Consider the following 23812-nt stretch of genomic DNA (forward strand, 5'->3'; position numbering starts at 1 on the left):
CTGCACCGATGCTTGTGGAAGAAGGTGACAGAAGAACGAAGTGACAGATGTTATTAAAAGCAGTGGCAGAGCATGACTGTGAGAGGACAGTGAAAACCCACACTGACACTAGCACTGAATGACGAGATTACACAGAAGAGAAAGGGATATGCTGTGTACCTGTGAAAAGAGATTTCTTAGCTCAAAAGGGATATACTTTTGCCTAGAGAGTCACTGGAAGGGAAACTCTTCCATTGCTTGCCACACAGAGCATCTCCTGTGCAGCAAATCTGAAGGTAGTTTGTGTTCTGGATGATAATGTCACCCAAGCCTGATAAGGGGGAAATAGGAAGAATGCAGAAGAATTTGGCAACCTGAAGAAATCTCCAGGAGCACAATCTGTTGTGTTTTCTCTTGGAGAGGCTGCACATTTTTAATAGGTGTTATGTACTGAGTTGAATAGGATCCAAAAGGCAGCAGTCTGATTGGTCCTAGAACAATAGGATCCAAAATGCAGCAGCCTGATTGGTCCTAGAACAATAGGATTCAGAATGCAGCAGTCTGATTGGTCCTAGAACAATGTACCAGTATGATTAGTCTGCAGGAGTCACCCAATCCAGCTCCAGATGGAAGTGAATCCACAACCTGATTGGCCTACAGGAGAATTCTGGAATTAGCCAATCACGTGCAGCCCATTGTGTAAATAATGTATATAAAGCAGATACTTTGGGGGAACTTTCATTCCTCCTCCCACTATGAGCTGAAGAAAGAGCATGAAAACCTCTCTCGACTCCGAGTATATTTCAATGGGCAAAAGGAATTATTTTCTTTTCCTAAACACACCACAACCACCCTTCTGATCTTTTATTGGGTACAACTGCACAAGGATTTGGGAGGATAATGCATTAATCAGAGGTCTTTTAGAGCACATCCACACATTCTCCCTCTCTCTCTCTCTCTCTCTCTCTCTCTCTCTCTCTCTCTCTCTCTCTCACCGAATCTTGGAAACATTTCAGTTCTTTAGACTTAACATGCGGTCAATACATATTCTGCCCTCTATTTGCACTTGCTAAGCTGTGACTGCCATTGTTAATGTAGCCAATAGGTCATTGCACACACATGAGAGGGGAGGTATCAACAGACCTGAGGAAATTTAAGAGAGGGGGAGAAGATGCCAAGAACAGTTCAGTAAGGACTGAGTGAACTCAATGGCCATGGAATATTGGCCAAATGGGAGGAACAAAACGGGAGGGGAGGGGAGCATCCTAAACAGTAGCTTTCCACACTGCAACATTTTCTGGTAGCTCTATAGTGCTGCTGTGAAACAGTGGTTCTCAACCCTTTTTTCTCTGGACCACACTTTCAGAATAAAAAATTTGCTTGTGCCACATTGAATTTTTTATTGATAAGAAATACATTGGAAAACAGAAAGAAACAACTCCTAGCAGTGTTTGATTTATAGTATAGAACACTATAGTATGATCATGGGACAGCCAGGAAGCACAAAACAATGCAGCTACAAAAGAACCAGAATCATTCCCCCCACACTTGATGCTCTTGCTCTCATATTGAAAAGATCCATATTCTGCCCCCCCAAAAAATAAAAAAGTGAAACCATACTATACTATACCATACTACACTGAAATGTTTAAATGCTTCTTTCAGTGTCCTCAAATCTTCCTGCCACCCTCTCCTGCCACACACTTTGAGAACCACTGCTTTCAAAGTCATATTGGGTTTTTCTGATTGGCACAGAGCGATTTGCTTTAGGAAAGTCAAAGGAGGCGTAGTTCTAAGTCCCCATTTCTCTCTTCATATTACTCTTATCCCCCTACTCTTCAACCTGGCTTTCACACCAATCATTGCCACTTAAAAAGACGACTTTTAAAATGTTGGTGTTCAAAGACCCCGTGCTGGGACAAGTATGGATGAAAGGTAAAGTAGTTTTAGAGGCAAAAGTTTTATGGATGATTCAGTGGCGTAGCATGGGGGGTGCAGGGGGGCTCGGCTGCACCATTAAGGAGGATACTAGTTTCAGGCGAACTTTTCCGAAGTTCCAATTGCTGAAATACAGTCCACACATGTCTTTGGACCCAACAGCGCAAGAAAGCAATGGAAAACATATACATAGGCAATTAACCCTTCAGCAATTAAGGACATATTTGACTGTGCCCTGGTTTGCATGCAATGCTAAACCAAATCTTGGTTTCGCACAAATGAGGGAACACTCAGGTTCCTGGAGCAAAGATTGCAGTGGTGGCACTCCTTCAGTCCTGCTGCCATGGCACTACCCAAGGCTAAGCCATGCTTTGACTTGCATTACATGCAAACTGTGGCCTGCATATGCCAACTCAAAAATATTGTCATCGCCAAACTCTGCCCCCCCCGCTAACTTTATCTGAACTGAGCCAAGCCGTTCAATGCATACAATAATTTTCCCACAGGAAAATCATTTGGTCTGCAACATTACCACCAGTGCTTGCTCAGTCTAGAGTCTTATCTATACTGGTGGCTCTTGAAGGGTTCAAAATTGATGTGTCCCACCTATGAGAAGAGTGGAACAGGGAATCTGAACGTCCCACATGATGCAGGAGGTGGTCCTTGATACTTCCAGCCATTAAGCTATGTATGTAAAGTTGCATCTATCCAGCAAAAAGGAGAAGGCTTCACAACAAATTGTTACCATTCTCCCTGAAGCACTGGCAATGTGGAGTAGGGCTGGGACTCTCTCTTCTGCATGATGTGGTGCTGCCCAGTAATAAGACCTTTCTGGAATGAGAGGTCAGCAAAGATTCTGCCCCCAAGTAGTGATAAGGCTGGATTTTAGTTATGATCAGTCCTTTCTGTAGAACTTCTAGAATGCTGAAAATGAGAAAAGAACAGCTGGAAAATATGGCAGGAGGCGTTTGGAAGCAGACTTCTGAAAGATTGTCCCCCTAACTCCAACAGCTGATCACACAAGATGAAAAGCATAGCCAGGAGGACTTTTGTTAGCCGGCTGTCAGCATCCTAGCTATTAGTACAGCAAGTGCAGTGGAGCTGCCCCCTCTTCAATTTCATTTAAGACAGCTATATAGTTAACAGAATTTAATAACAGTAATACTAGCAATAGCAATTTAATAATAATCATTCTTAGTAATAGCTCTTCAGAGCTGAGAGCTCATTCTGCAGAATTGTGGTTTACAGTCTGTTTAAACCACCATGATAAAAGGGGGTTAAAAATGAATGAAAAAGAATGGGCTTGGGAAATGAACTGGGCTAATGGGGCAGGTGGTGTCTTGAGAGCCAGTGTGGACTTGGTCTTAAGCACAGGTGGACAAGCTGAAGCCAAATGTGGTCTGCAACTTCATTTTATGCAGCCCATTCTTCCATCCCATCAGAGTTCTTTCTTTCCTGTTTCTGCCTTATGTTTCCTTGCTTTTTTAAAATGATCCCCTTCTGTGTAGTTTCAGAACAATTGGAAGGAAGACCTAACCCCCTCCCCCTACAAACCCTGGTTGTAATGTTTTGGGAATAGAAAGGAAGGAATTGCTATCTAAAATAGTCACTGTACACCAATACAGTCTAGTACAGTGGTACCTCGGTTTACATACGCTTCAGGTTACAGACTCCGCTAACCCAGAAATAGTACCTCTGTTTAAGAACTTTGCTTCAGGATGAGAACAGAAATCGTGCACCAGCGGAGCGGCAGCAGCAGGAGGCCCCATTAGCTAAAGTGGTGCTTCAGGTTAAGAACAGTTTCAGGTTAAGAATGGACCTCCGGAACGAATTAAGTACTTAACCCGAGGTACCACTGTATATATCTTTTATACTAGACAAATATAGGACTAGGAATTCTAATGGGAGCTGGCCATCATGTAAACCGAAACAGAGCAGTTTATACTCCAGAGATCTTTGGTCTTTGGTTCCATGCAATAGATGATATCCCCTGCCCCCCAAGAGGAATCCAACCCTTGAAAGAAAAAGTTGTCTTCATCTAGATCCTTGCTCAGCTGTGAAAAGCTCCATATATGCTTCCAGGTATCCTATTTAGTATGGGATAACCAGCCTCATATAACCAACATGTTTAAGTCTAATTAATGCATGAATGGGTTAACACCATAGAGTAGGCTGTCCCGTCAGGCTTAGCTAGGTCACTTCCCCTCACCCTGAGAGGATGGTAATCATGCCTGTTCTTCACCCCTCATAGAAGTTCAGCATGTGAGGAGGTCTGAGCTGCTAGCTGCCACTCAAGCCACTCTTGAGTTTCTACGCCAATAATTTAGGAACTTTCATCCCTGTAACTAAGCCAAGTTTTACTGTCTGTGCAACTTTTCTGACTGATGTTTAACTCACCAAACGTGTGGTCATTTTCTATGTTGGGGGAAGAGGGAAGTGTGTTTTTTGGGTTCTTTTTTTGAAAATGCACTAACAGCCTATATTTTCAAGCTTTACTTTCCTGCATGTCTTGTGATTTAAAAGTTCTGCTGGGCTTCTCTCACCAAAGAGTACTTGCCCCAAACTTGTATCTTTGTATCCAGGAATTCTCCTTTTATGGACCCTTATTTTTCCTTGAAGCCAACATTTAGTCAGTGAAGTGGGGGGGGGGAGAGAGAATAAAGCAGTGATGTCCAAGGGGTGTTTATGTGTGCCAGAATGTCTCTGACTGGGTTAAAATATATGCAACGTCACCGAAGCTAATTCATGTTTGGTGAAACAATCAAGAATGAACTCACCACTCAATATCTTCTCAATTCATACCTCCAGGAGGCTTTGCCCCCATGTGGCATCTGAATATAGACTGCATTTTTAATCAAGACTTATATTGGCTTATATCTTGATCAGGTTCCTAAATTAAATGGGCTTAGATTTTCAAATGTTTCATGCCAGGCAGAGGAACCTTGGCAATGTTTTCCTCCTGAACAAGCCCCCCCCCCTGATTTATAGCAGGAAAAACAATTCTCAAAGTCATAAAAAGGGGGAATTACATACACTGCCCTTGCAGGTTGAGAAAACACAATTAGGAATGGGCAAATAGTAAAATGATACCATGGGCCTTTCATTAGAGCAGTGAAAAAGGCAACTGGCTGGAAGAATGAGAGCATTTTTGGGAAATCTTTAAAAGCTGTTTTCTACTGAGTTCCTTTTTACTTTACAAAGGTTTTATTCTTTTAAAAGGCTACCTATGATAATGTATGAAATATATTAGCTTAAATATATTGGCTTAAATGTAATTATGCAAAGGATTTAAGAAATGCTAGATTCATAGAGTCATATTGCAATAGGAGACCAGAGGGGCAAATGAGCCTAGCCCCCCCTTGCCAGACAGGAGACGCCATCGAACACTCCTGATATATAGTTGTCAGGCATTTGTTTAAAAGACCCTCAAATGAAGGAGATCTTTCAATGATGATTAACTCAAGATCCTTGAAGATAAAAATGTAAGATTAACCATTTGTTTTAGAAGGCAATAGGGCAAGGAGGGCAAGAGGTGAGCTGGTAATTAAGATTCCATGTAAGATATATTATTACTTATTTGTCATTTATATATAGCTCTTTGTCTCCCTTATAAGGACAGGAGGATATGGGTGTATCTTTTTGTGATTAGTTATAGCAATCAGCCAATAGGAAATCCAACCAGGCTGATTGAACAGAGGCAGCCCAAGGAGGAGCAAAGGGGGCTGGATTAAGGGAATATAAGTGCTGGCCAGAATGGCAGGAGGCCAGGCCAGAGCTTGGTAACCATATACCACTGAGCCTCTCATTTATTTGTCTGACAAATAAATTAATATTTTAATTTCTCTATTGCTGCGTTGAATATTTCATTCCAGCTAAGCGTTAACCACAAGCAGAGGTGCTACATTTTATGGTGCCTGCGACTCGGATAAGTGGTCTGCTGGAACGCAGCCCCTTCGCCCTATTGGACAGGGTACAAGAGAGAGGATCTCTAAACTGCTTCCCAGCGCGCACTGGTAAAATTTTCCAGGGGGAACGCAGAAGTCTCGTCTGTCTGATACCCTGCTCACTGGCGGCGACGGACCGGGGGAAACAGGCAACCAGCTAAGGGTAAGTGCACTAAGGGGTTTTGGCCCTCCAATTAATTGGGAGGAAGAGAAGTCCTGATCAAACTTCTGCGTCTCAGTAAAGGGGAACTGAGTATGCTAGGTGGCTGGGTACATCAGATGGTGATCTGGTGTAGGGAAAAGGGAAGATTGGGAGGTAGAGTGTGGTTGAAGTATCTAGCGCATTGCATGTGTGAGAAAGTACAATGTGTAGCTGACCTAAGTGTGGAGTGAGTACTACTTCGTTTCCCAGTAAGGCGTGTGTGTGAGTGACTGAGTGGATACTTCACAGGGCCATACAATGGGAGTTGGGGGTTCAAAGGGGGAAATACACCTCTTGAATGTATGTTAAATAATTTTAAGAAAGCCTTCTCAGGGGCATATGGAGTCAAAATGACACCAGAGCGCTTGAGAACGTTATGTGAACTAGAATGGCCAAAACAAATTACTGGATGGCCATCCCAGGGAACCTTTGATATAAATTTAGTAAGCAAACTTTGGTCTAACATCACCAAAGAAACTGGAGGGTGCCCAGAACAATTTTCATATATAGATTCCTGGCTGAGCACATTAAATAAAAAAATCCTCCATGGATAAGGGAATGCAAAGTCCAACGATGCAAATTATTGGCTGTAAAAGCCGAAGCTAGGAAAGGAATCTTGCCAAATAAACTCAAACCCATTTTTGAGGGACCAGAGGAAGAGGTGCTTCCACCTCCACCCTATGCTCCACATCGAAGGGAGCCTAATTCAAACCCTCCACCAGTTGTAACCCCAAGGCAAGAAAGTGGAACGAATAATGGGGGTGGAGTCACAGAGCTTGATTCCTTGATAGATTATGATAAATATCTTCAGGAGGCATTGGAGTCCTATAATGAAGCCCAAGCAGAAGTGGTTATTCCACCTGTGAGTCCCAGTAGAACTCCATCTACAGTCTCTTTTAGTGGAACAACTGATTGCCTACCCCAAACCCCTGTACATCCAAGTCCTAGAGAATTATTACAGAAGTTACAGGGAGACCTTAATCGGTCAGCAAGCAATACAGCCAGGCGTATAAAGCTGCTAAAAGAACGCCTTGGGACAGATACCATCCCCTATGATTTGAGGCCCCTAGAGCAAAGTGAAGAAAAAGGTCACGTAGTAGCCCCTCTTAGAAGAGTATTTGATGCACTTGAGGAGCCTGTGCTGGTTAATGGGCAACCTGGTCCACGGCCACCTTGAACTTCGACCCTGCAATGTATTCCATTCACAACTACAGATCTGATGAATTGGAAAACACCCCATCTTTCGCAGAAAAACCTCAGGCTATGATGGACTTGGTGACCTCAATAGTAATAGTCCTATTTGGACAGATTGTCGCCAGCTCCTGAATACTCTTTTCACCACTGAGGAAAGGAGAGACATAATTGAAAAGGCACAGATATATTTGCGTGAGCAGGCCAGAGTGGGAAATATTTATAATATTGACCATCATCTCCAGGACAACTTTCCCTTGGAAGATCCTAATTGGGATCCAAACAATGCAATTCACCTGGCCAGGCTTACTACCTACCGCCAGACGCTTGTGCAAGGCATCTGCAGGGCATGCCAGAAGCCCACTAATATGTCTAAAGCAGGGGTGTCAAACTCAAATTCATCGGGGGCCGCATCAACAGTTTGGTCACCCTCAAAGGGCCGGTTGTATCTGTAGGACTATGTGTCCACTCTTTATTTGTATGGTGCATGTATGGGGACATATTTATACTACTGCTGGCATTATATCACTCCGTTTCTCCTCTCTTCTACAATGGGAATAACCATGGCCTACCTCCTAGGATTGTTGTGAGATCACATTAAGTGTGTGCAGTCGGGTACTGCTGCTGCAAGGCTGAAAACAAGAAACCAGCTCCCTAAAATACAAGCTGGCAATAGCCCATTATGTGGGTCAGAGGCGGCTCTGGTGCAAGTTCAGCTTTTCTGCGGAGCTCAGAGAGGCATTTGCCACCCTAACCCACCACGCTCCGTTGGCCCCAGTGTCTGTTGCGTGTGCCCCCGGGGGGGGGGATGATTGCCACGAGGCTTCCGGCAGGTGCTTCACCCAGGAGGGAGAGGGCCCAGCCTGCCTCCATCTCTTACGGCCCTGCACCCCAGGGACCAGGCCGGGCTGTGCCAAGCCTGCAAAGGAAAAGCACAGGCTGCTTTAATATCCCCATGTGCTTGCTGACAACCTCCCACTCCACAGCACCAACAACCGGCCCTTAAGGTGGCACGGGCCAGCAGCAGCAGCAGGTGACACAACTTCGGCTGCCATCTCTCCAGCAGAGCAAGGCGCCGACGCCGACGCTGCTCGGCTTCCTCCGGCCAAGCTTCCCCTGGTGCGCGGGTTTTGCTTTCGTGCTCTCTTTATTTATTTTTTACAGTAGCGACCTTGCTCAGCCAGCACCCGTTGCACGTGGGTTGCTTGGAGGGGGGCGCGCACAGAGCGACCCGAGCGGCTTTCCGAGCCAACCCTCCTCAAGCCCACCTTAACAAGGGCCTAGGCTTGCTAACTTTGCAGCTAGACCTCGGTGTTTGTACGCACTGCAGAAAATGTGCAGGACTTTAAAGGTGCAGGGACCGTCCCGCATCCAGCCTGCCTTTCTGGGAGGAGAGGAGGAGGAAGCGGGGGCGGCCCTTACGGACACCAGGAATTGCTGGCTACACGGGCCACATGACGAGGTCTGGCGGGCCGGATTTGGCCCGCGGGCCTTGTGCTTGACACCCGTGGTCTAAAGTCTCAGGAGGGTAGACGTGTTACCCATAACACTGTTTCGTGTTCGGTGCGCACCCACAAAAAGACTTAAGTTGTCACCTTTTGAGCTCCTGTATGGGAGGCCGCCCTCCTTTGTTCAGGATATTCCAACTGACCTCAAACAAATAGGAGACCATGTGACACAGGGACAAGTGCAATCTCTCCCGTGTTTTTGTCTCTCTCCCGTGTTTGTTTGTTTTTTTATCTTAACAGGTGGGCCCTCAAGCACACGCCGTGCAGCATTGCCAAGCCGATTCATCAGCTCCAGGCTGGCATAGCATATGGGTGAAAGAGTGGAAACGTGATCCACTTGCACCTAAGTGGCGTGGACCTTACACCGTCCTGCTCTCTATTCTAACAGCGGTGAAGGTAGCTGAGGTGACCCCCTGGATTCATCACTCTCGTTTGAAGAAGTCCGGAGGCAGTTGGACGTGCAAAGGTGACCCCTCTAATCCTTTAAAACTGACTCTCTCCAAAAACCCCTGTATCTAGCCCTACCGGGAACGGGTTAGGTCACGGGCAACATTAGACGACCGGCCTGCTGCAGCCACAACCTGGAAGCTGGCTGACCTGCGCACGCCTGAAGCTTGAGGAGCGTCTAAACCAGCAATTGTGAACGGGAAGATTCTCTTATACAATTGATTGACTGCCCCCTTGTGGAACAATTATCAGAGATATTACACATTGGGGATCCTTGGGATATATGTTTTGGTCTTGGTGGTTCCCCATTTCTGTCACTGGGGGAATTATATTGGGACTAATATTTATTTGCTATCACAATAAGGTAATCTTTTGTGGAAGGAATGCATATGCTAGACATCAACATGATTTTATTATTAATCCTGATCCCTTGGGAAAGGGAAGGGTCCTTGAATCTGACCAAATTTGCTAAATATGGATTCAGCCATGACCACAATATGTGGGTAGGTTTAGCTGAAATGGTAGCCAATGTTGCAAATAGGACCAATTGCCTTGTTTGCTCTCTTGGGCCAGATGATTCAGAGGGAGGTATGCCCTTATTACCGATACCATTAGATGCCATTGGTATGGTAAGCGAAATGCCACACCAAACAGAAGTACAGAATTTCCCCGGATGGAACTCAACTAAACCATTACGAGTTATACCTGTACAAGGGGAATTCTGTGTACATAAATCATCAGATGCAGCTGATCCTACCATGATAGGCTCTTCTCATTGCCACTATACTTGGGATTATATTAAGAATAGTCAAACCTGGGCAAACGGTACTACGTATCGAACTCGGAATACCTTGCCCTGTGCACCTCCTTTTATTCATGCATGGAAAGTGGTATGGAACATAACTGTGACAGAAAAAGGCAATCTAACATACTGCACTGTGAACTCTCTACCCCTTTTGATATTTCGCCTTATGCACTCCACGTACCAAAAACCTCAGACCCGATGGTTGTGGTGGATATGTGGAGAATGGGCATACAAGAAACTCCCTTCCAAATGGAGTGGGACTTGTTTCCTGGGATGGGTATTACCACCAATGTGGATTATGCCCACTAGTTCAGCTAAGCGAACACGAAGGAATGCTGATATTTCTCGTATAGCAGGAGGAAGTACCCAAAGTTGGAGCGGTACTGATGATTGGCCGCCAGAGCGCATTATAGCCTATTATGATCCTGCCTCCTGGAATCCTGGTGAGCTCATACAAGGGGCACGGGATCCTATTTATAATCTAAACAGAATAATTCGATTGCAAGCAGTAGTGGAACTTGTAACCAATGCAACGGCCCAGAGTTTGAGACTTATTGCACAACAGTTGGATGAAAGTAGAGCCGCCATTTTGCAGCTGAAAATGGGAATGGATTATGTACTTGCCAGGCAGGGAGGCCTATGTGGAGTCTTGAACTTGACAGGGAATGCCTGTTGCTTTAACATTTCTGATAATGGTGAGGCAATCCGTGTGTTGGCTACAAAGATGGAGAATATAGCACATGTCCAAGTACAAACATGGGAAGGATGGGATATGGGATGGCTCACCAATTGGTTACCTAATGTTGCGGGACTCAAAGGGATATTATTGTCTTGCTTGTTTTTCTTGACGGTAGTAATAATGGTTTTATGTATGGTGCCATGTATCATCTCACGTTTTAGAAGTACAATTAGCAAGATGATTTCGAATGAAACTCTACCTCATATCATGGCCCTATACAGAGCTTTACCTCAGGAATATGATGAAGATCAAGCTATCAAGGACGCTTGGTAAGCAAGGTCCTTGAGCTTGAAAGGGGGGAATGTGGCATCTGAATATAGACTGCATTTTTAATCAAGACTTATATTGGCTTATATCTTGATCAGGTTCCTAAATTAAATGGGCTTAGATTTTCAAATGTTTCATGCCAGGCAGAGGAACCTTGGCAATGTTTTCCTCCTGAACAAGGCCCCCCCCCCTGATTTATAGCAGGAAAAACAATTCTCAAAGTCATAAAAAGGGGGAATTACATACACTGCCCTTGCAGGTTGAGAAAACACAATTAGGAATGGGCAAATAGTAAAATGATACCATGGGCCTTTCATTAGAGCAGTGAAAAAGGCAACTGGCTGGAAGAATGAGAGCATTTTTGGGAAATCTTTAAAAGCTGTTTTCTACTGAGTTCCTTTTTACTTTACAAAGGTTTTATTCTTTTAAAAGGCTACCTATGATAATGTATGAAATATATTAGCTTAAATATATTGGCTTAAATGTAATTATGCAAAGGATTTAAGAAATGCTAGATTCATAGAGTCATATTGCAATAGGAGACCAGAGGGGCAAATGAGCCTAGCCCCCCCTTGCCAGACAGGAGACGCCATCGAACACTCCTGATATATAGTTGTCAGGCATTTGTTTAAAAGACCCTCAAATGAAGGAGATCTTTCAATGATGATTAACTCAAGATCCTTGAAGATAAAAATGTAAGATTAACCATTTGTTTTAGAAGGCAATAGGGCAAGGAGGGCAAGAGGTGAGCTGGTAATTAAGATTCCATGTAAGATATATTATTACTTATTTGTCATTTATATATAGCTCTTTGTCTCCCTTATAAGGACAGGAGGATATGGGTGTATCTTTTTGTGATTAGTTATAGCAATCAGCCAATAGGAAATCCAACCAGGCTGATTGAACAGAGGCAGCCCAAGGAGGAGCAAAGGGGGCTGGATTAAGGGAATATAAGTGCTGGCCAGAATGGCAGGAGGCCAGGCCAGAGCTTGGTAACCATATACCACTGAGCCTCTCATTTATTTGTCTGACAAATAAATTAATATTTTAATTTCTCTATTGCTGCGTTGAATATTTCATTCCAGCTAAGCGTTAACCACAAGCAGAGGTGCTACACCCATTTGATACTATTTGCATTTTTAAAAATCCTGTGTGCTATAGTATAGTTCAGTCCCTGGATTGGCCACTAGTGATGGATTTGTTAACATGACATACCTTTCAATGGGCTTTGTGCTTAGTTGCAACACTTCCCATTCTACAAGGGGGCATCTCACCTGTCAGCTACATATAATTGTTTCTAGGTAACATCTGCTGGAAGTGCTCTGGTATGTCTTCTGGCTAAGCATTAGACTGGCTTGGGGAATGAGAATTTTAGTATGGCTAAGCCCTTCTGTGATACAGTGACCCCAAGAAGTTAAGAGTTCTTAGAAGCTCTGTTATCTCTCTTTCTCAATGTTGTTGTGCTAAGCTGGATATGATTAGTTTTCAGAGACTCAGGATTTCTCAGGTGGCAGATATTCCAGCCTTCTGACAGACAATGTAAAGTGATTCTCTTTTTAGTCTGTGCCAGCCTCTTGACAGTGCTGGGATACCCAAAGATAGAGTGCCATTGGCAATGCATCATTCTTGTTTCCCCTGTGCCTTCCTACTGTTTTCATCAGCTGTGCAATGTAGTTTTCTTCCTCTAGATGATTAGTATCCCGCTGTTTCTTCTGTTAATTGTTGAGTTCAGTTAGACTTTTTAAAAAAATAATCCTGATGAGGATTTATATTTCATTTTCTAAAACTATTGAGGTCCTTAAAGAGCCATTCTGTTAATGACAGACTAAATAACTTTGCCTACTCATAGGAAATGTTGGAAATACTGTACTATTACAAAATACTTGTCTGTTACACTGTAATGTGCAAGTTAAAAGGCAACCTCCCAATACTCAGGGGAGAAAAGCTGTCCTAATTCCAAACATGTTTAAGTTTCTGCAGTTCAGAATTCTACTCCATTTCTCCAGCCAGTCTCAACTTGGACCATACAAATAATAGTAATCCCCGCCCCCCGCCCCCCGCCCCCCATAACCTGGACTGAATATCCAGGCTCTGGGTCAAACTAGGCACAATGTTATTTGCAAGAATGCAGTTTATGTGCACCCTTTTTTTGTAATGAGAATAGCAGCTGGAGAGGAGTCTCAGCTGCTTCAGAATGTGTTGATGTTGATGTGGAGAGTTTAACTCTTTCTCTCTCTGTCATGTTCTGGTCCCAATGAAAAATGGCCTCTCCAAAGTTAATGGCATCAATGGTGGCTTTCTTTGAAATCCAAATAGCAGCTTCAGAGGGGTGATTTTTGTCAGGACAGTGGCAGACATAAAAAGAGTTAATCTGTCCTGCAAGAGCACTGCAGCCATTTTGGGGCCTGTGATCTCACCCCCAAAAGCATGACTTGCAGGGAGTGCAGCCCCAGAAAATGGCACCCTGGTTATTCATTGTGACTTGTTGGAAGGCATGCTTTTCTTTGGTTCTGAAAAATCAGTACTATAGATATTTGAATGCCCAGGATGCCCAGCTTCTGTTTCTCAATTCTGACATGTCAGATTGTGCACTTCCTATCACATGTAGAGTTTCTTCATCCAGATAGACTAAAGGAGTTCCTCAACAATGATCCTGAGCATTTGCAGAGTGATTTTCTTTTGCAAAAGGGAAAAATGCATATCTGTCTAGATATGCCCTGGAACCCAGGATCATATGTATCAATAAGCTCAATTGGGGGGGGGGGGGATATTTCTGCATGGAAGAAAACTTTGGTCAAGAGACACTTGTGCATGACGTACGTAGCCCAGAATGTCTGTCCTGAGGGCAGAAATGTTCATCTGTCTGGAGTGTGTGGGAAGCAGAAATGCTAACAAGGCCTTAATTGAGCTAAGACAACGCACCAGTGTGAAAAAGATAGATTTGTTGCTGCACATGCTAACACTGCTGGCACCTTCATTAGACTCCCTATATTCCAATAAGGCTTGAGATCACATTACCCACCCCAAACACGGGAAAACTTTTTTTGCAGGTGTTGAATTTGTGGCCTGTCATTTATCCATTCAGAACCAATAGTAGTGTATACGTGTGTGTGTGTGTGTGTGTGTGTGTAAAGAAAGGAGCCAATCAGTGAACAGGAAAAGGTTTGCGGGATGTTGGAGAAGAGAGAGTAGTGGCTCCATTTTTTTCTATACAAGCAGCTTTAGCTATTGTTCTAATGTTTCTTTTCTGGAATACACACACAGAGTCAACTTTGCTTTTAGATTGCATTCTTGCTGCTTGGAATAATTTTACGCTTGGTTAGGTTTTTTTCCTGTGCTGAGTTTTCAACATCCTTTTTGTATAGCTCTTGAGTTTTCTATTTTTAAACATTTGATTTTAGTTTCTTTTACTGGATTAATCATCTGCCTGTATTTCCTGCATCCCATATCCTGGACACCAGACTGATCATTTGCAGCTTTTCTCTTGCTGATGCTTCAGATTTGGAAGAATTCATATGAATGCACAAAGCTTCTTTATGCTGAGTCTGTTAGAATTCCTGCTCCATGATTGCAGTCATGGGATATTTGTCTATCACATGATGGTGTATGTTTTGACTCCACAGAGTGGGAAGTGACGGAGACAGGATGTTTGTGTTACTGTGTTCCGTGAAGTGGGACTATTGTCCTTTGTTCTTTTTTCTCTTTGCTGTCTGATGCTAGAGAGAGAGGGAGCCATGCTGCAGTGCTCCGTGTGTGTTTATATGTAAATAAGTAGATTAGCCAAAATGCTGAGTTGCTGAGGTCTGTTATGCAAGCTGCAAAGACTCTGCAGATCCCTAAGTGTGCCGGTGTCTGATGGCATTGGTTGCTGTGATGTTTGGGCAGAAGAAAGCTTTTGAAGCTCCCGAACGAATGACCAGGAGGGAGAGAACATGCCAGTCGGGCATGTGTCTCTACCAGGGTCCTACTCGAGTGCAGGACGAGCTCCTGACAGAGTCTACCTAGCCCATTATTGTCAGTGCTGATTGGTGCTTGCGTCTCCAAGGTCTCACCCCCGCCCGCTTGCTGCATATGATTCTTAGTTGGCAGGGGTAGCACTGCTTACCTGACCTCCTGTCACCTCCAGTGTTGTGGCATACCAGGAATGTGAGTTGGTAGTGAAGTTCAAATGCACCGGTGGAGCTAATCTGACACTCCAGTCTCACTCCTCCTGCTGCTGGTACACCATAGTGATGGTGGTAACAGGAGGTCAGGTAAGGAGCATCGCCTCTCCCATCAAAACTGTAAGCTAGAGGTGCCAGATGTGGGTGTTCTGCTAAATGTTCAACATACAGATATTGTTAATCATCATCACAAGAGAAGCTTGTATACATCTGATGAATTTCTTATATGTTCAGATCAGTGGAACCTGCCATACAATGTTGAAGTGAAATGGTACCCTCTTCAGGATTTCAGCCAAGCCATTTCCTCCCCATCCACAATCATTTTTCTGCTCCCCAATTGTCGACACCCTGTGTTTTCACTGGGCTGTTTTGGATCTCATCTTGCAAGTCTGAACATCAGAAACAGAGGGAATATTACATCACAATTCCCCCTAAACCCATCTTTAATATTGACTTTTAGAGGTACAAGATTCCATGTTCCTGAAATTACTTTGCCTCATGAGAAATGTTTAAGTTTGGGACTTTTGTCCTAGTTGGACCTTTGGTCCAAATGAGATGGAAGTGTTGCCCTGAGTTTTCAGAGAAAGTATTCTGAATTTCCTTTGCCGTTTCCCCCTTCTCTCTGTCAGCAATCATTTGACCTCTTATTGTGTTACCACAGGCAGGACTTGTCTTTGCTGTATATGATACCCACTTTATTAGTGGATTATTTTGCCAACAAAAGACTTGAATCGTATCTGGACATCTAAGCCAAATAACCTCATTCCATTCTTATAGGAACCCTCAAAACAACTTGTTTCACTACAGCAAATTTCTTGCAAGCTTAACATTTGAATTTACTGGTTCTTGCAGTTCATTATGGCTTCCCTCCTTCACCTTGGCATGATGCATGATAGCCTTTGTGTAAGGGGCTCAATGCCCAACTCAACGCTGAACGTCAATCAATCAATCAATCAATCAATCAATCAAGTAGCTTGTGAGTCTGGTGGTGTTTAATGGCTTCTTTCAGGCTGGATGCCTGAAAAAAAGACAGAGCACCACATCAATGAATAATACCCAACATTGATCTTTTTTAAAATGACAAACTATATATTTGGTGTCATCAACAATCTGTATAGAAGCGATCCAACTTGATTAAACTTGAGAAAGACCTGACCAGCAAATGTCTTTTCTTCTTCTTAAAAGAAAGATTAGAAAGATATTCAATTCCAAACGCTACACTGAAAATACACAAAGAGCCAGACATTCACAGCTAATATGCCCCTCTAGGTTGCTCACTAAAATAATTTTTATCTTTTATTAATATGCACAATTGATAGATATGTAGTACTGAGTCTGCAAAATTCTGATTCAGAATCACATATATGCTGGATAACAAAAGCAACTGGAACTTCCTTTTTAGCTGCTCTCCTGTTTCCGTATTAATTTGTGTTTTAGTCATTCATTTATGAAGCCATGGAAGCTGGATAAGTAGGTTAAAAAAAAATCAGAATTTACAATATTCCAGTAACAAACACCCAGTGGTCTGTATTTCTGACAGTGCAGGGTGAAAAACAGTATGAAGGAATCTGCGATGCATTCCACTTTCTGCACTCCATTAGACTGTCAGTGCTGAGATTCCTCTTAATGATTAAGTCACTAACCTCTAGAAAATCAATGCTACCTTACAATCTGCTCTCTAACCTCTTGGTACCAAGAACTAGAGTAGTTTGGTTGCCCAGTGTGCTAATGCATTATTTATAGGTCATTGCCTAGCAGAGAAGAAGGGGTGGGGGGTGGGAAGAGTCTTGCCAGTGCAAAAGGGGTTAAACATTTTCTTGCCCAGATGAATACAGTAGTCATTAATTGCATAGAAGTCACCAAGGTCACAATTCTCCTTGCATGTCAATGCTAATTTCCAATAGACTCAGCCAGCCTTGTCTTGGACTGTGGGGAATTTAAGAGAGAGGCAGATACATGCTGGTTACAGAACAAAGGCACCTATATACAGACGCTGCTTTGGGTGTGTGTGTGTGTGATGATGTGGGGAGGAACTTAAGGAACCAAAAAGTGCTTGCTTCAAATGCTGAAAGACACAATGCAGTCAAAAGAAGGGTTTTGCAGCTCAGAGCAAATCAGAATTATCAAGCATTCAGAGTTACCTTTTCACTCCCAGTATGGCTGTCAAACAAGGCTAAATTAAAGTTGATAGGGGCACCGAGGCAGCAATAATTTTGAGGGTCCCCTGGAGTACAGATACACAGAGGAATGCTCACTCCAGTTAAAGGAACCTTATTTCGCCTCCTTTCACTTCCTCTCTGCTGTCAACAGAATGAGCACAGGTGTACTTAACTCTGCTGTAAAGAACACTCTCTTTAAAGAAAGAGAGCAACTCAGATGCTCCAGGAATAGCACAGAAAATTGGAGAGGAGGGCAAGGCAGAGTGTTCTACTTGGACTTAGGTGAACGGCGTTCAAACCTCAGCTTGACTGTGGCTCTGCTGTGGTGACCTCTCCAACTGCAGCTCCCTGCCTGCAAAATGGACGCCATCACCATCGTAGTTGAAAACAGACCCTCCAGGACGTTGTTACTATTTCTATCAGATTGTTACTTTTAATGTTTTATGATGTATTATGCTTTTATATGTGTTGAAAGCCACCCAGAGTGACTGTGGCAACCCAGCCAGCTAAATAGGGTATAAATAAAAAATGATTGTTGTTGTTGAACTCCCATCAGCCTCAGCAATCAGTGGTCAGGGATGGGAGAATTTGTAGTCCAGCGATATCTATTCGATATTCCTTTCCCCAAAGTAAAACTTAGTTAAAACGATGGATTTGGCTCACACTGAATATGGTGATGGCCATCGACTTAGATGGCTTTGAGAGGGGGTGGTACGAATTCCTGGAGGATAAAGCTATCCATGACTAGTTGTTATAAGTGCCTCTGAATAACATGTTGCATAGGACAGTTAGGAGAAGACTATCTGCACTCTACTTCTGTAGGCATTGGGTTGGATGCTCATAGCCTCCAACATTTCTCCGATGAAAATAGGGACACCCCATTTTACTATTTATACCCCACTCTGGGCAGTTCCCAACAGGTATAAAAATAATAATAAAACATCAAACATTTAAAAAACCTCCCTATACTGGATTGCCTTCAGATGGCTCAGGGATTGGATAACTCCATAAAAGGTAAAGGTAAAGGTACCCCTGCCTGTACGGGCCAGTCTTGACAGACTCTGGGGTTGTGCGCCCATCTCACTTAAGAGGCCAGGGGCCAGCGCTGTCCGGAGACACTTCCGGGTCACGTGGCCAGCGTGACATCGCTGCTCTGGCGAGCCAGAGCCGCACACGGAAACGCCGTTTACCTTCCCGCTGGAAGCGGTCCCTATTTATCTACTTGTACCCGGAGGTGCTTTCGAACTGCTAGGTTGGCAGGCGCTGGGACCGAGCAGCGGGAGCGCACCCCGCCGCAGGGATTCGAACCGCCGACCTTTCGATCGGCAAGTCCTAGGCGCTGAGGCTTTAACCCACAGCGCCACCTGCGTCCCTCTGGATAACTCCATACCCCCCAATATTTCTCCAATGAAAATAGGGACATCCTAAGGAAAAGTGGGACATTCTGGGATCAAATCAGAAACTGGGATGGCTTCTCTAAATCAGGGACACCCCCTGGAAAATAGGGACACTTGGAGGGTCTGGGGTGCTTGGCTAGATAGGCATTTGGTCTGCTTAAGCAGGACTCATATTATGTTACAGTATTAAGGAAAAAACCCTCAGTCTAGAGGTCATCATTTATGCTTCTAGGCACCCCCAAAATTTCAGACACAGAGCAAAGCTTTTGATTTCTCCCACTACTTTTGAATATCAGTCCCCTGTGTTGCACTGCAAGCCACTTTTGCAATTCCCTTGGGTTTTCAAAGCAGTGTTTGTTTGTTTTTGCTGATAGAGGCATCAGTTAGGGAAGAGAGTCAAGGACCTCATGAGGTACACAGAATGAAGTTCACAGCATTCTAAGTAACAGCAAAATGCAATGAATTATGGATGTTCTTCTGTATGGTTAATTTGCCCCTGATTAGGGAGAAGTTTTGATTTGTCTAAGCTATAAACAAACTATAACATTTGGTTGGATGCCTTTTAAATGATTATTTGATTTATCCAACTAAAGGTTCAAACTCCACAACCCAGGAGAGAATTTCATCTTTCTATAGATATTTTAAAACAAGGCTTTATGGGGTGAAATCCTGATGGATTTTCTTTTAGGGTTTGTGCCAGCCCCTGCTACCGCAGAGGAAGGCTATTATTTGCTGCCACTATGGTAGATATACTAGCAGAGCACCCCATGTGGTTTTCCTTGTACATTTACCAGGACTGTGCATGGCTCCCAAGCTTTGCCTTGTATCTCTCTCTCTGTTTCCATGTGCATGTGTGTGCTCACACACACACATGTTTTGAAATCCAGTGACTATGTGTTTTCTCTGCTTCAATCTGTGTTTCAGTTTCTGAGCTGCTCTGTGTAAAATGAAGCTCTGTGATCTCCAATCACTACAACATGGAACCTAAAAATGTCTATAACTTCCCTCCTTTTTGGCCAAAATAGATGAACTTTACAGGAAAAGGAGCCCTCCCAGAATGGATTAAGCTTGCCAAATTTCAGACAAATAGGTCTGGTGGCTTTTTGTGTGTGAGAGAGTGATTTCTCCGTATTCCCTTATAAGCAGAGTGGATGCGAGGGTTTCTTTCTTTCTTACCTTAAAATAATTAAGAGTTGACTGAGTGGTGTGAATTCTTGCCTTGTGCATTTTTTTAAATAGTGGCTTCACACTCTCTTTCTTATGGTTGTTTGTGCCCTCTGACAGGCTTTACAGACCTCTTAATATGCCTTTACATGTCTCCTAATCAAGGCTTTTTCCCCCCAGCCGGAACTCAGTTCTGGCACCTCTCAGGTGGGTGCCATTGCCATTATAAGAGAACAAGGGAGGCGTACATGGTGAGTTCTGGAACCACTTTTTCTAGAAAAATAGTACTGATCCTAATACATGTTTAGGTAAAGGGACCCCTGACCATTAGGTCCAGTCGTGGCCGACTCTGGGGTTGTGGCGCTCATCTCGCTTTATTGGCCGAGGGAGCCGGCATACAGCTTCCGGGTCATGTGGCCAGCATGACTAAGCCGCTTCTGGCGAACCAGAGCAGCACACAGAAACGCCGTTTACCTTCCCGCCACAGCGGTACCTATTTATCTACTTGCACTTTGAAGTGCTTTCGAACTGCTAGTTGGGCAGGAGCAGGGACCGAGCAACGGGAGCTCACCCCGTCGCGGGGATTCGAACCGCCAACCTTCTGATCAGCAAGTCCTAGGCTCTGTGGTTTAACCCACAGTGCCACCCGCGTCCCTATAATACATGTTTACATGTCTATAATAGACTTAACAATGTGAGGATGTGTAAAATGCTGCCTGCAGAGTTCTGAAGAGCCCCAGGTTGTTTTGTTGCTCTGCTTTAACAAAAAAACATACAATTAAAAAAAGAACTTAAGTGAACAAATAGACAAATAGCAGTTCGTTTTTCAGTGATGGATATTGATCTCATCCACTATTAGAAAAGCTCTCTAAAATGATATATTCTTGGCCTGGTTTGGACATACACATCTCAGCTAAATAAGCAAAGATATGAACTAGCCTTTTGGCACCATGTACTGCCCTTTCCCTTCTCCTTTCTTGGCTCACCATAATCAACAAATGGAAAGATCTAGAAAGCCATGGCAATTTGTGCTACAAAGTACAAACATGTATAGCCACAATTAAGCAGTTAATTTGCCAAGCTAAACTACCAATTTAAACGTTAGAAGCCTTTAATTCACCATAGTTTCATTTGAACCAGGAAACCATAGCTTCCCACTATGTTTCAACCAGGAAACTATGGTTACTAGGTTTGGAGCAAAATGAGGCTTATTCTGCACCTGGTAACCACAGTTTTCCAAACTGCGTATATAGAAAATGTATAGTTAATGGAAGACTTCCAGGCTCCTTGTAGCGTGGTATCTCACTTCATATCTCAGCCTTTTTATGCCTCCCCAACCCTGCCCACATCAATAGTTCTATACATAATGCCTGCTGGAATTATGGCTTTCTAGAGTGGCGCTCACAAAAATCCCCTCACGTGTTGAAAACTTATATGAGGGGCTTGTAGATAATTCTAGCTATACCCTGGAACAATCAGTGGTAGGGAGAATCCTTCTTGGTCCAATATTTTCCAGTGCATGGAAGAGCCCTTGTGTGTGTTTGTGTGGCTCCTGAACATGCAGGAGATAAAGGTGGTCTTTGTGTCTTTGTTGGAGGCAGGACTGACTGGTTTGATCCCACAAAAATGTTTGGAGGCTTATGTGAACTCCCATCTAGACAGTCATACTCCCAGTAGACAGTTCACATAGAAATCTGATGCGTGGGTGGGTGTTTCTCAAGAGACATACAGTACAACCCTGAGTAAAGTGACAAAAAGGGATTTAATTTTAGATAGATTTCTAACACTGAATGGAGTTGATACACATTGCTGAAACATTGCTCAGCTGTTTATTGTATTGACTTTAATCCACCATGCATTTCCCCCCAGAAATGGTCCCAATATTGAGAAGGAGGCAATATCATGGGGTCGAAAAAAATGCTGCCTAACACCCCTGCTTAATATTTATTTCGGGTGGTGGTGGGGAATACAGAATCCAACTAACCCCACACGCTAGTGGAAGTCACTGCAAAGGTTCTCGCTGTGCAAAGGGGCTTCCTCTTCCTGCACCTTTCCTAAAACCGCTCCAGAAGGTCAGGAGAAACTCCTAGAAAAGCATGCAAGAGGGGAGGGATTGCGCCATCTGACAAGCTGAAATGCTTTGTGCTGACAGAACAATCAGAAGCGTGTGGGGTTGAATTCCTCCCACAGCCCCTTTCTCCCAATGCAAATCTTCTTCATTTGAACAAAAAGCCTGGTGCTGCCTGAATGCTATTAGTAGCTGCAAGGTCTCCACTGGTACACAGTAAAATGTGCTGTCTCAGCATGAAATGCTGGCGTTTAAGGGCCTTGTGTTCAACTGCATACACATCTACAAAAAGGGCAGATGGTGCAGGATATTGGAGGAAAGATGGCTGTGCTGCTAAGCAACCAATTATGCTGGCATGATTTATTCTTATGACAAGATTCCACACAAAGCAATTAAGCAGTGTCAGTGTTGCACACTGTACGCCTCAGGGGGATGTGATTATTCATGCAGTCATTCATTTCGTAGCTGGTGGGAGCAGGCAAACTTCGGAGACAAAGATGCTCCAAAATACTACTACAACTACTAATAAAAAGTGATACAGAGAATTTGTAGGTAAGTAGTACAGTGGTACCTCGGGTAGCAAACACCTCAGGTTACAAACACTTCGGGTTACAGACTCCGCTAACTCGGAAGTAGTGCCTCAGGTTAAGAACTTTACCTCAGGATGAGAACAGAAATTGCGTGGCGGCGCAGTGGCAGCAGCAGCAGCAGCGGAAGGCCCCATTAGCTAAAGTCGTACCTCAGGTTAGGAATGGTTTCAGGTTAAGAATGGACCTCCAGAACAAATTAAATTCATAACCAGAGGTACCACTGTACTGTCTGAGGTTGAAAGAGGAAGGGCCCTAAGTGTTAACTCCTGGTATTAACATACAAGGCGGGGTGTATAACCAAGATGTCAATGGTACCCCAAACTCAACATTTCACAACTGCCGTTATGAAGTTGTATGTATACCACATTCCGGCCTTCTAATTCCACCCTATAGTGTCACCACAGTTATTCATTGGTTATCCCCATTAATTTCTTATTCGTTTGTTTGTTTGTTCATTCATTCCATTTATTTCCTTTGGTTATCCCCATTTATTTCATTAATCGGAAGCAGTTTCAAAACCTGCTGCCTGTGACTAGACAGGGAGAAGCTGGAGAGAATCTGTCAATCCATAAATCATCCATCTTTGCTGCGGGAAAGCACCTTCTTCTCCAGTGTGCTTCCATTCAGTATTATACAAGTACAATGTCATCCCATTAAAACTAGAGCAACCACCATAAGGCATACAGTCTTGCCCGCTATTGCTGCAACAAGATTGAACTGGGGATGACGACACCCATTTACCCAAGCAAGAGCCTCTACAGCTTGAGTTCCAACTGGGTCTTAGAAGCTCATTATGGAACAGGAGCAGCAGGTACCTATCACGTTGGTTGTATCATGAAGACCTTTGCCGATGAATTTTGAAGTCTAAGCTGTGAAAATGCACAGACTTTGGAAAAGGCTAAGCTTCACACACACACACACACACACACACACACACACACACACACTACTCAGAAGTTTGATAATGCCTTAGTCTAGACATGGATGAAATATGCTTAACAGTAGAAAAAGTCTTATTAACTGTTCTCCTCACCTCATTAAACCACCTCCTCCCACGCACTACTTTTCTGCTCTTATAATTCCAGTTGGCATCGTCTGCTCACCTGAGACATTCACATTCAAAACTGTCACTAAGACTCACAGGGGAATGTTTTTTCAGGGTTTCTGTCTTGTTGGAAGGTGCTGAAAAACCTGCACCAAGGAGAGCCTCAGCCAGGGTTTGCCAACCTGGTGGCCTCCAGACATTTTGGA

General features: G+C 43.8%; 2 protein-coding genes across 2 annotated transcripts in view; one reads left to right on the forward strand and one right to left on the reverse strand.

Moving 5' to 3' along the window:
• LOC309365082 (histone-lysine N-methyltransferase SETMAR) overlaps window positions 1-23812 on the reverse strand; it is a 307480-nt gene that overhangs the window by 35589 nt on the left and 248079 nt on the right. The window lies entirely within an intron of this gene.
• LOC309362705 (syncytin-2-like) lies at window positions 8784-11187 on the forward strand. The gene is made up of 2 exons (XM_081898425.1): window positions 8784-8805; window positions 8836-11187. Exon 2 carries the CDS (start codon window positions 9593-9595, stop codon window positions 11024-11026), a length of 1434 nt encoding a protein of 477 aa, XP_081754551.1. The 5' UTR covers window positions 8784-8805; window positions 8836-9592; the 3' UTR covers window positions 11027-11187.

Source organism: Podarcis melisellensis (genome assembly GCF_964234715.1).
Source record: "Podarcis melisellensis genome assembly, chromosome: 2".
NCBI classification, from domain to species: domain Eukaryota; kingdom Metazoa; phylum Chordata; class Lepidosauria; order Squamata; family Lacertidae; genus Podarcis; species Podarcis melisellensis.

Bases quoted from the DNA above. Each gene is read 5' to 3' on its own strand.
- LOC309362705 (XM_081898425.1), top strand. From the start codon at position 9,593: ATGCATATGCTAGACATCAACATGATTTTATTATTAATCCTGATCCCT.